The 12,302-nt window shown below is 43.0% G+C and overlaps 1 protein-coding gene and 1 pseudogene across 1 annotated transcript; both read left to right on the top strand.

The window, feature by feature from the left end:
• The first annotated feature begins 1,652 nt into the window (after positions 1-1,652).
• LOC140945220 (uncharacterized) lies at positions 1,653-3,815 on the top strand (annotated as a pseudogene).
• A 487-nt stretch (positions 3,816-4,302) lies between these two features.
• On the top strand, positions 4,303-5,241 carry LOC140945219 (uncharacterized). Its single transcript, XM_073394271.1, has one exon. The coding sequence runs from the start codon at positions 4,303-4,305 to the stop codon at positions 5,239-5,241; it is 939 nt and encodes a 312-aa protein (XP_073250372.1).
• The last annotated feature ends 7,061 nt before the right edge of the window (positions 5,242-12,302 follow it).

Genomic DNA, 12,302 nt, shown 5'->3' with positions numbered 1-12,302 from the left:
CTAGAGTTCAGGACAATGTAAATGCTAGAGTGAAGAGATCAGAAGAACAGGAACAAAATAGTGATCCGAGAATTCAGTTGACAACACCATTCCAGCAATGTACTTCATCCGTCTCAGATTTAAACACATCAACCTCTGTTAACTTTAGTGGAGCAGCTGTTTTTCATCCCTCGAGTAGTTTTGTTCATTCATCGACTCCAATTGTTTCCCAGTCTTCAATGTCTTGTTTGCTTCCAGTGGGGGACCAACCCCTTCAGCAGCCGCCATTGAATTCCCGTGTGAACTCAACCCAGACCACACTTGTTGGGTCTTCTACAATACGTCCTTCAGCGTTTTCTTCGAATCAGTTACATGCACCGGCAGCCCAAGGTCATACTCCTTTCCAGCCTTCGTCATGTGGTAGCCAATTACAGTTTTCGACGCCTATTGCTGGTCAACCATTTAGTTCTAGTCATGACCAGATCAGTATCGACTCCATGGCAGCTCTGAAACGAGTGAGTATTCCCAGGTTTGCAGGCAACAAGAAAAATTATGAAGCTTAGAAAGCAGCCTTCTATTCATGCGTTGACCAGGCAAGAGCCTCACCACAATACAAATTGTTACGGCTGCATGAGTGCTTGCAAGGAGAAGCCCTTAAAGTTATTGAAAATCTGGGACACTCTGCGGCAGCCTATGAAGCAGCCAAGTCTCGACTCGAACGGAAGTATGGCGGAAAACGCAGGGCACTTACATTACGACTTGAAGAACTGGATGCCTTTAAGCAGATAAGAGAGGGGAATGAAAAGGATCTTGAGCTTTTTGCTGAGCTACTGGATGCAGTAGTAGTGAACCTTACAGATGCTAATCAGGAAGCAGAGCTTGGTAGTGGCTCTCTTTACATCTCACTGCAACGCAAGTTTAACAAGAATCTTCTGGCCAAGTACAAGCAGTGGGTCTGTGACAACCATAGAACCGAGGGTGTAAAGCCACTAAGGGAGTTTATTGATCGAGAGTCTGAGTTTTTAACCACAGCTTCTGAGACAATAGCAGGTGTTCTAAGTGGATCCAAGAAGGAGAGAGCGCTGTTTGCCAAAGAAGATTTTGACCCTAAGAAGAAGCATTCAAGAAAGTGTAAAGTATGCAAGGAGTCCCACAGCCTTGGACCTGTGAGAATTTTAAGAGGATGACAGTAAATGAAAGGTGGAACATTGCTAAAGAGCAGAAACTGTGTTTTAGATGTCTCAGTGACGGCCACAGAGGAGAAGCATGCCTCAGGAGTAGGGTCTGTGGGATTAAAGGGTGTCGCTCTCATGACCATCGTTTGCTTCACGAAGACCCAAAGAAAGAAGAGAAAGCCGAAGCAGCAGATGGATCAAATGCAGTCGGAGCCAATGCCACCATTGAAGGGGAGTCAAGTGAGAGAACCCATACAGCTACTACTGGAAAAGGAACTGTACCCTCGTCAGAGTTTGTAGCCTTAAGAACTGGTCCTGTCTATGTGACCAATGGTAAACGAAGAATGAAGGTGAACGCTCTACTTGATGATGCCAGCAGTAAGACGTACTTAAACAGTGACACTGCGGCTGAACTGGGTCTCGAAGGCAGACCACACGAACTTACAGTTAATGTACTGAATGATAACCAGCAAATTTTGGACACCACAGTTATAGAATTCATGATCAGCAGTTGTGAAGGAAAAGTGTCTAAACTAGCGTCTGCCTATACAGCTGAAAGAGTCACAGGAAACATGCAAGTGGTGGACTGGAGCAAATACAAGGACAAATGGAAGCACCTAAAGGGCATAAAATTCCCTCAAGTGGGACCCAGACCTATAGTAGACCTACTAATTGGTGTGGACCAAGCTGACTTGCTGTACTCATTGAGAGATGTGAGAGGAGAGCCTGGAGAACCCATAGCTAGACTTACTCCGCTTGGGTGGACTTGCATTGGTAATCCTGAGGTGCCGGTAGAAAGAACTCAGACAAGCTTCACCTTTTTTCTGAATGATTCACACGAGCTGAACAGTCTTGTTCGCCGCTACTGGGACGTAGAAGAACCTAAGGAAACTGATTGTCAATCCAGAAGAGAAGTTCGCAAGAGACACAGTTTCAAGGTCCTTAACATTCGCTGGCGGTCACTACTCAGTTGGGATGCCGTGTAAAAAAGACAGACCTTTATTATCTGACAACTACAGCATGGCTTTGCATCGTCTGCACTGCACTGAGAAGAAATTGAAGCGGTCCCCGGAACTTGGTGAAGCTTACAAAGCAGTGGTTCAGTCCTATCAAGACAAAGGATACATTCATAGAGTTTCTCGTGACGAAGTTAAGCCTGATCAAGTCTGGTACTTACCCCATTTCCCTGTGTTGAGGCCAGATAAATCAACAACCAAGACCCGTATAGTCTTTGATGCCTCTGCAAAATTTAATGACTTGTCCTTAAATGACATTGTGCTTCAGGGACCTAAACTTCAGAGTGACTTATTTGCAGTGCTACTCCGTTTTCGCCGTGACCCTGTGGCTTTGATGTGCGATATCAAAGAAATGTATCTACAAATCAAGTTGAAACCTGAAGATCAGCCTTATCACCGTTTTTTGTGGCGGAACCTAGAGACAGACAGAGAGCCTGATGTGTTTGAGTTTGACCGTGTTGTATTTGGTGTGAATTCATCTCCTTTTCAAGCACAGTTCGTGGCGCAAGAACATGCCAGGAAACACCAGTCTGTATTTCCCTTAGCAGCTGTAACAGTGTTAAAGAGTACATACATGGATGATAGCATGGACTCAATACCTGATGTGAAAACCGCAGTAGAATTATACAGTCAGCTGTCACAGTTATGGAAGTCTGCCGGAATGTATGCTAGAAAGTGGTTGTCAAATGTGCCTGAAGTGCTGCAGTTTATCCCCTCTTCAGACTGTGCTTCAGAAGTTGATCTTGATCGAGGTGAACTACCACCCGTCAAAACCTTGGGAGTCCTGTGGTGCCCTATGGAAGATGTATTTAAATTTCAAGTTAATCAGCCCGCCGAGAAGCATGAACACTCCAAACGCAGCTTTCTAAAGAAGATAGCAACCTTGTTTGACCCTCTTGGCTTGTTATCCCCATATACAGTGCGTGCTAAGGTTCTACTCCAAGAGATGTGGGCAAGCGGCGTGGACTGGGACGAGCCGGTGAACGAGAACCTGTCAATGAAGGCTTCGAGGGGGTTCAAAGAACTCTCAGCACTAGTCAACATTCAGATTCCCCGATGTTTAAGAACTACTAGAGCAGTAAAGGAAGTAGCCTTGCACACCTTTGTGGATGCTTCTCAAGAAGCATATGGTGCAGTTGCTTACACTCGATACCTCTATGAGGATGGAACTGTTAGCTGTCGCCTTGCTGCGTCCAGATCACGCGTTGCACCTTTGCAAGCTATCAGCATACCTCGACTCGAGTTAATGGCTGCTGTTGTAGGACTCAAGCTGAATCAAGCCGTTGGCCAGGCACTTGGCATCAAGAAAGAAGAGTGGACCTTTTGGTCTGACAGCATGGATGTATTGTACTGGATTCGGGGACAGAGCAGGAAGTTCAAACCATTTGTGGCAAATCGTGTAGGGGAAATCCAAGCCTTGACAAATCCAGAACAGTGGAGGCATGTTCCAACAAAACAGAATCCAGCTGATCTGCTAACAAGAGGCCTTAGTGTCTCAGCTCTCAGTGAGGAAGAAAGATGGTGGAAAGGACCGTTGTTCCTTAAGTACGACCACACCCAGTGGCCGCCAACAAGAATAAAAGAACAATCATTCCTTTCACTTCCCAACGAAGACCGGCTGAACCCACAAAGATACTCAAGTTGAAGGATCGCAGCTTGGGTAAACCGTTTCCTAGAGAACTGCCGTTCGCCAGTTGCTGTTCGTAGACAAGACACAATACAAAGAAGTTTCCTCCGCTGGAATAAGAATTATCCGGCAAGCCCAGCAGAAAGTATTTAAAGAAGAAGTGCGAACAGTACAAACTGGAAAAGAACTGCCAAGTGGAAGTAAATTGCAGCCCCTGAAACCTATTATCGACGAAGATGGAATTCTCCGATGTGATGGACGACTTCGCTATGCAGAATTCTTACCATGAGAGAGTCGTTATCCGATCATACTCCCGCGCAATCACTGGGTGACAAGACTCATAGTCAAGCATCAGCATGAGCAGAGCCATCATGGGGGAACCAATCAAGTGTTATCAGATCTTTCAACCCACTATTGGATAATTTCAGCAAGAGAGGTGATTAAAGAGTGGGAGAAAGAATGCATGCAGTGTAGAAGAAGAAAGGCTAGCCCAGCCAAACAGATTATGGCTCCGTTGCCAGAACTGAGAACCCGGATGTCGTTGCGAGCTTTCAGCCAAACTTCTGTCGACTTTGGTGGTCCATTCATTACTAAGCAAGGAAGAGGAAAGGCGCGTCAGAAGAGATACCTTTGCCTATTCACCTGTCTTGCAACACGAGCTGTTCATCTCGAAGTAGCTTTCAGCCTGGACACCGACTCATTTCTAAATGCATTCTTCCGTATGGTGTCCCGACGTGGCCAGCCCAAAGACGTTGTATGCGACAACGGCACTAATTTCGTTGGTGGAAGTAACGAGCTAAAAGAATTGGAAGCCTTGGACCACAAGAAGATTCAAGATGCTACGACAAGCTATGGAGTCAAGTGGCATTTTAACCCCCCTCTTGCCCCACACTTCAGTGGTGTACATGAAGTTATGATCAAAGCTGCGAAGAAAGCTATTTATGCCATCCTTAGCGCTGTAGACATCACCGATGAGGAACTTTTAAGTGCAGTTATAGGAGCAGAAGGGTTAATTAACTCCAGGCCACTAACTTACCAGTCAAGCAGCCCAACTGACCTGAACCCTTTGACTCCTAATCATTTTTTACATGGTCAGTTGGGAGGCAGATTTGCACCCGATAGCGTTGACACTGAAGTATTCAATCCAAGAAAGAGATGGCGTCGCGTCCAGGAACTTGTACGTCATTTTTGGCATAGATGGTTGCATGAATGGATTCCCAGTCTGAGTGTACGGAAAAAGTGGCGCAGGGAACAAGTTGACCTAAAAGTAGGAGACGTTGTCATTGTCTTGTCCCCGGATACACCAAGAGGAAAATGGCCTTTAGGAAGGATTGTAAGAGTTTTCCCTGGAAAAGACAGCAAAGTGCGTGTTGTTGATGTTCAAGTTGGAAAGACTGTGCTACGGAGACCAATTGTGAAACTTTGCCCATTAGAGCAATGTTGAACTTTAAGTGACATTATTAAGACAAATGCTTTTGAACATTTCATATCTTTCAGAACAAATTTTTTGCATAAGTTTTGTTGATATTTTCATATCAAGAAAGGGGAGGATGTTCTGGAGAATATTTTAGTGGTTGTCCTGTGACATATTTCAAGTGCATGCGCAGTTTTGTTCTAACGAGCACGAGGTTTTTGCTTTTCTGCCAGTTCATCACAATTTTTGGAGCAAGCAAGATGAAATTAAATTGTTGATGTTTTGTTTATTTTCTCGTGGTTTTTATGGACTTTCGACCGACCAATTATCCTGGCGAACATACTATCATGTTGGAACTATTTTAAAGAACCCTTAAAAAGCATCACTGCGACTCCAATGCTTTCTGTAACAACACTAAAGGCTCTTACATTTGTACAAGCGCCTTGAACATAAGATAAGAGCGCTATAGAAATAAATAAAGTTATTATTATTACATGCAAGACAGAATATACCGGAAACGGCGTAAACTGCACAGGTAAAATAAGGAAGCGAAAACCTCCAGCTGATAGTACTGAATAACCTGATAGGAAAGCATTTCGATTCAACAAATGTTTTCGGGTTCCATTAACTAAGAAGTATGTTACATCTTTAGGGGTTCTTTAAAATAGTTCCAACATGATAGCATGTAATAGGCTGCTTGTTTATCGTTGGCATACGAACAGGCCCAATTAGGGGGAGTTTGGGGTTAAAGTGGAGCTCTCGCGCAGCGGAGCACCATGGGTAAAAAGATTGTGACCCATCCGAGAAAATTTGGTAATCACGTGGCTGTACACCGACCGACCGCCCGCCCGAAGGTCCGTCCGCACCACAGGTATACCAATGTGAAATAATTCAATCAACAGGTATGGCAGCCCAAATGCAACTCAAGGTTTTATTTGGAAAGAAATCGCATGGCCACTCGGACTTTTAGAAACTTTTAACGGACTTATTCCTGGGTGCCCGCGTGTTTTTTTTTTTTAATAAAAAATGCAATACTTTTCACCTTGCATAGCCTTGGAATATGTCCATATTTGAGACCACGGCTATCTTTAAACGCTACAACAACAACAACAGTTTACACAATTTGAAAATAATTTACAATTATGTTACCTGCAATCAGGGGGCTAAATTCTTGGTGGGTAACAATACAATAATACCGTAGTCTCCTAGTAATAATTACGCGCAGAAATTAAATAGACGACGCGCCCATCTTGATTAACTCACCGCTGACTAACATATGTTGAGGGAGGTTCAGGGTTCTTTCTTGCAAAAACTTAAATTATACTTTTAAAAGATAAAAACGTTAACTACAATGTACAATAAGAAATGGATGGGCCATAAGCCGTAAACTGACTTCTTGAGCCGGCTTTCGACATACTTCATACATACATCAATTTATGTCTTACTATTTTAGTTATTAGACAGTGCCGAGTGCTCCATTCGACAAACAAACTAAGCTAATTAAAAAGTATTTGTTTATAAAAAGTTTCAGATTGCCTCAACTACCGAAAATTGACCAGCAGTGACAGGAAAGTGTCCCATGGTTCATCTCCACTTCTTTGTGATAAATCACTCCCACATGGATGGTATCGTTTCCAAGGTAACGCAGGGACAAAAATGCCTACGTCATGCGTTGCTTCTCACAAATGTAGTACTCATGCCACTGGCTGGCTTAACGGTGCTCATCCGTCAGTAGAAGAAGGCAAAGTCACCAAAAAGGTCTGCTTCAGCTGGGACTCAAACTGCTGCAGGTGGTCCATCAATATTGAAGTACTCAACTGCGGAGATTTCTTCCTGTATCACTTCAAAGGAACGCCCCCGGAACATCCATGTAGTCTTCGATATTGTGGTACAGACTGAGGGTTTTGATGTACCGATACATCCGAAACTAGGCAGAGAAGTACTAGGACTGTTGAAGCTAACCAAAAATTAGTAATTGCGCGCGACATCGCTTTTTTCATTAACGTGATCTTTCTAATTCAGTCTATCTTTCTATGTTGACTTTTAGATTCATCTCATTTTATAATAATGGTCATTTCGAAGAACTCCTTGAGTATCGGGTATACCGCCTTAGTATACTATTGAAAACATTCAGTGCAAAATTTTATATATACTTTTTAGAATTTGAAAACTAGAATATAGAGGCCGGTATTTTCGGAGATTTGAACTATGATGTAGGAGCCTGACTATTTCACCATAAAGCCCGAAGATATCGGATATATGCAACGTGTCTTATAGCATGCTCGACAGGAGTCGAACGATGTAGGAAAAATAGAGAGGGGTGGCTGAGAGTAGAAGGGACGGAACTGATCAAACATCATTAACGTGTAATTAAGGCAGACGCTTCGCAAATGATTCGTTTTTAGCCTGCGTAGATGGCTTTTTTTTGGGAAAGGGGAGCACCACAAGGGGCGAATCTCGAACTTTCCTCTTCAATAAAGCGCAAGCTTCGCGCACCCTAAGTGTAACTGATATAGATAACTGATACAGGTACAGGTAACAAAATTGAAGATGAAAATCATTTCTTACTAGATTGTAAGGCTTATTCTCAGATCAAAGAGACATTTTTCTCCGAACTAGAAACTAATATACCTGACTTCAAATCACTTTCACACGATACTTTAATATCTCTTCTTATGAATTCTTCTGATTATTTGATTGAATATCAATTAGTTTCATTTATCTCGCAATGTTTTGAATTAAGAACCAAATTAATATCAATGAAAGAATGAATGAGAACTGTAACGTTTTGTAATGTTTTGCACGTACTTATAATTATTAGCTGCATTAGTTCTTAAATTTAGACTATTAGCCTTTGCAATACTGTAATTCCTTTATGGTCATGCAAATAAAGCATTTGTTGTTGTTGTTGTTGTTGATATAAACTGGACAGTAAAACTATTAATATTAGAAAGTCTCAGGACTGAAACAAAAAAAATACAGGCAGGTCCAGTCTTTAGTAATTTTGATTCCGTTTTCAGAATTGATCTCGCAATAGCGCCAGTGCATGGTACCTTGTTTAACCTGAAAGTGGCCCAAACAAGGTACGTGATATATATATAAACAAATGTTCGTATGCATTACTGACAGTGGAAAAATTCTACCCTGCGGATCACACCAGAATTCAAAAAGTCATATTGGTTTGTTATCGGACGAGTCAAATTGGAATGTTTTGGTACTGCATCTTTCAAATTAAGAAATAAATAAGTCTTGTTGAAAACCAATCAGAATGGTGCATTTTGTTAGCGAAGCAATTAGCTGAAGCAGGAGTATCGGCTCCTGGTTGAAGCAAGACAGAATAATCAAACAGAGAGTGGATGTTAGGTCCTTGGGCGCGGATACGTGAATTTCACTGAAGTTATTTTTAGAGGCTGTGATTAAACGGATGTCTACTCCCTGGCCGGTGGGACGTTCGCACATTTTTACCGATTGCTTGAAACAATTTACATCAGAGGATAATAATAAACTGAAAAGGTAAACACCGTCAGATAAAAAACATGTTAGATAGGTAAATAATTATACAGTAAAGTGATTGACAAATCCAAAAGCTGGTCATTTTTACATTCTCCCTAAAATTCACAGAGATGAAAACCCAAGGCGACCCATCGTATTAGCCAATGGGCATCCTACCGAAAGAATATCAGCTTGCGTTAGCTACCACCTTAATGCTTTGGTGCAGTTGCTACCTTCCTATGTTAAAAACACAACCGATCTTCTCAACATACTTAAGGAAATCGACGTCCTCCCAAAAATGCTATTCTTGTCACCCTTGGCGTTTCTTCTCTCTACACTAATCTTCTAACAAACGAAGGTATCGACATCTGTAGAATAGCTCTAAACCAGCGTACTGAAAGTTAAAAAGAGTGGGCTTTTTTTATTCACTGGGTCACCACACCTCAACGAAGTTTATGTTCGGTTAGGGACGGCGCAGTTTTAAAAAGGACGGGGTGTGCACGACCCCTTTAATTCCCTCCGCAATCCTCTCCTGGGAAGGAGGCGGGGAAGGGGAGGGTAAAGGTCCCTAAGCCCCCACCCACAGTTCTGGCGTCCGTCTCTCTCTAGAAAGGTTTTTTATATGTGTGCCAGATTATTTAGTCCTCTTCAATAGTGAACTGCTTGTGACCCTGCAATTGAGGTAAACTCTTCATAGCCGGTCTATTTTAATTTCCGATGGAAATTGAAATAGTGAAATGATGATACACAAAATGTGAACCTAATAGAGAGACACACTTTGCACTTCATTTATTGCATCAAAAATAAATTCATTTCCGCCACAATTGTTCAATTAGTGGAGCTTCAGCGTTTGTAAGCTCGAATCGAAACGAACTCCAGATTAATTCCAGATAAGTGTCCTTCCTTTCACACTATACTTGGTCAGGGAGAGTCCATTGACCTCGCAAAGGGGGTAAGTTGGATATCGTGTAGACGAATCCGTGAGCCAGACATGAAAACGTGTCTGAATGAACGGCGGACGTGCTTGAGTCTGAAATTGAAGATGAGAGAATTCATGGCTGGATTCAAGAATACAAATGGCAAAAAGAATCGGGTGCCCGCGAAAAGCCATTTTTCTCCTCGAAACTCTGGGAAATAGAGAATCACGTAGAAAAATGACAGGTAAGGGAGAAGAGACAGTACAAAACACGAAACCACTAGCTGCGTGGTTACACATAGGGAATTTTCTCTTTCTTTACGCTTGGATTCGCCTTCCCTGAAACCGCTCGGTGTACTTTCTGAGCCTCCCAGCAAAATCTTCGCTTGTTTATTTTGTCGCCTTAGTGCGACAACAAGTGCAATGTTGACGGAAATCAGCGTAACCATAGGCATGGTTATAATCATATGGGCGTGGAAGGGTCTGTCTCTCCATCGCGAGCCTGAAAAGCTCGCCAGACTCACTGACAACGGGTAAAGCACCGCAAAGCTTAGAATAATTACGCTTCTCTTCACGCTGGACTTTCGTCGGTACAGAAAGGGACAAGCCACTGCAAATAGTCTTTCACCAGACAATACGAGAGTTATGAAATTTGCAGTACATATCGTGAATTCTGCAGAAATTGCGGCAAATCTGGTTTTGTCCAGCACAGGGGAGTCATCCTCTCCCATACCGCACTCAACGTAGTTGTTAATGACCCATGGTCCAGTTACACTTCCGCTGAGAAAGTCCAGTAGGGCAAGAGCACCAACATAGACCATTATGGGCTTTCTGAAGCACTTGAAAGGGTCTTTGTAAAGCACCATTAGGAGACAGCCATTGGTTACGAAGGCTATACTGCAGAATATCACAAGAAACACTGCCCCTGTGAGGCAGATGGGCACTGTTATATCACTTGCCATTCCTATGTCTTTTGAAGTCGCAGGAACTTCTCAAAGGTCCGGGCAAATTCCATGGCGTAAGCTAGAAGAAACAGAAATTATATTTGTTAAAAGCAGAGAAATGTTCACAAAGGTGCTTTGAATCAAAGCCCAAAGCACCGTTAACAGGAGCCATAATCGGGGTAGGAGACCGCAGCTGGATACCTTTTCCAGTAATGGGGTTGGTTCCATCGAAATAGCTAAATGTGCTATTTTTGGCACAACTTAAGTCAACCCTTGTGCAACGCGCGCGTATTTTTTGCGAGGGCGCAATGATAAATACAGCTCCACCAGATTCAAATAGCGTCTACCGGCAGAATTTCAAGGAAATAGTGCTTTAAATACAATAATTTTCCAACTTAACATTTTCCTTGGCAACTTGGTGCAGTGGAGCCGACCTTCCGTACAGGTGGTCCAGGTTCGACTTTCTGCTAAGCTGTGTTTTTCTTTTAATCAATTTTACCCCCCTTGGCTTATTTCCCGTTATTTTTGCTGCAGGCCCATAATAGGCCCGTAAAGTTTTTTGTGATAAACGCATTTCTAGTAATGTTAATATAACACTGGCCAGCGCCCATCCAGACCTTGAGATAAAGTGGGGGGGGGGGGGGGGGGGGGGGGAACGGTCATTCAGACCTGAAGATAATTTTTTCTCGGCCCTTCTGGCTTCAGTTTGGTCTGAAAATAAGGGGTGGCCCGGGCCCCCCGGCCCCCCCTGCCCCCCTGCCCCTCCTGAATCCGCCACTACTGGCTTATACTTACACTGTGCATGCATTGCCTACCAAGATATGAAGCACTTGGAAAATTCTATAACTCAAAGAAAGTCGTAAAACGATCGTCCATCTCCTCCCCACACAAGATCCTCGGAAACACCCGGGTTCCCGCTCGAGTTTGTGAAATTGCGGGTGTCGCTATTTCGATGGAACCGCTTGGACCCCGCGCTTACAGTCTCCTACCCCTATTATGGCCCCTGCTGATAAATTATCCTGGAGTATTACCTGGAAGGGGGGTGGGGGGGGGGGGGGGGTAAGGTCGCGATAAGGACATCTAGGACCACAGAGGCGATGCCAAGAGAAACATCGCTCATGGAAAAAGAATTCAAGCCAAATAAAATACTATTTTTTTAAATTGTTTTTTATTCTTTCAGCCTTTTACTAAATTGCCCCTAGAGCTGAATTCATGAGGACTGTTTTCTAGTTCAAACAAAGAGTCAAAAAGAAAATAAATAATCACGTTCATGTGATTCTGTCGTATTGTTTCTCGCTGTCCACTAACCCCTACCCCCGCCGTTTGCTGTTCTATATATAGTCGCTAGACGGTACTTGACGGTGGGCGAAGAGTTTCAAATTGAGATAATTAAGGTGGCGATAAATCTGTTACTCATTGTCTGGTGGAATATCATTTTTTTCCTTCCATCCTGCATGCGGCCCAGCTGACAAGGGTCGCTCTTCGTTCAGCTGGTCAAATTTACTCTTGCCGATTTATTATTAGTTCAGTTCCTTAAACTCGCACATCGAAAAAAAACAACATTTAGTACAATTGTAAGCTGGTAAGAGGCCGCAAGGGAATCCCAGAAGCCAGTAACAGACGATACAAATCTATTATCCTTCACTATCCTTTCTTTCTGTTCAGTTTCTTTTTTTCCTCGAAAAAAGCACTTTAAAAGATTAAAAGCCACAGACGTATTATCTTTACTTTGAAAATTT

Source organism: Porites lutea, chromosome 8, assembly GCF_958299795.1.
Source record: "Porites lutea chromosome 8, jaPorLute2.1, whole genome shotgun sequence".
Classification (NCBI taxonomy): Eukaryota; Metazoa; Cnidaria; class Anthozoa; order Scleractinia; family Poritidae; genus Porites; species Porites lutea.
The sequence above is the reverse complement of the archived record's forward strand: the minus strand, read 5'-3'. Positions and strand labels throughout refer to the sequence as shown.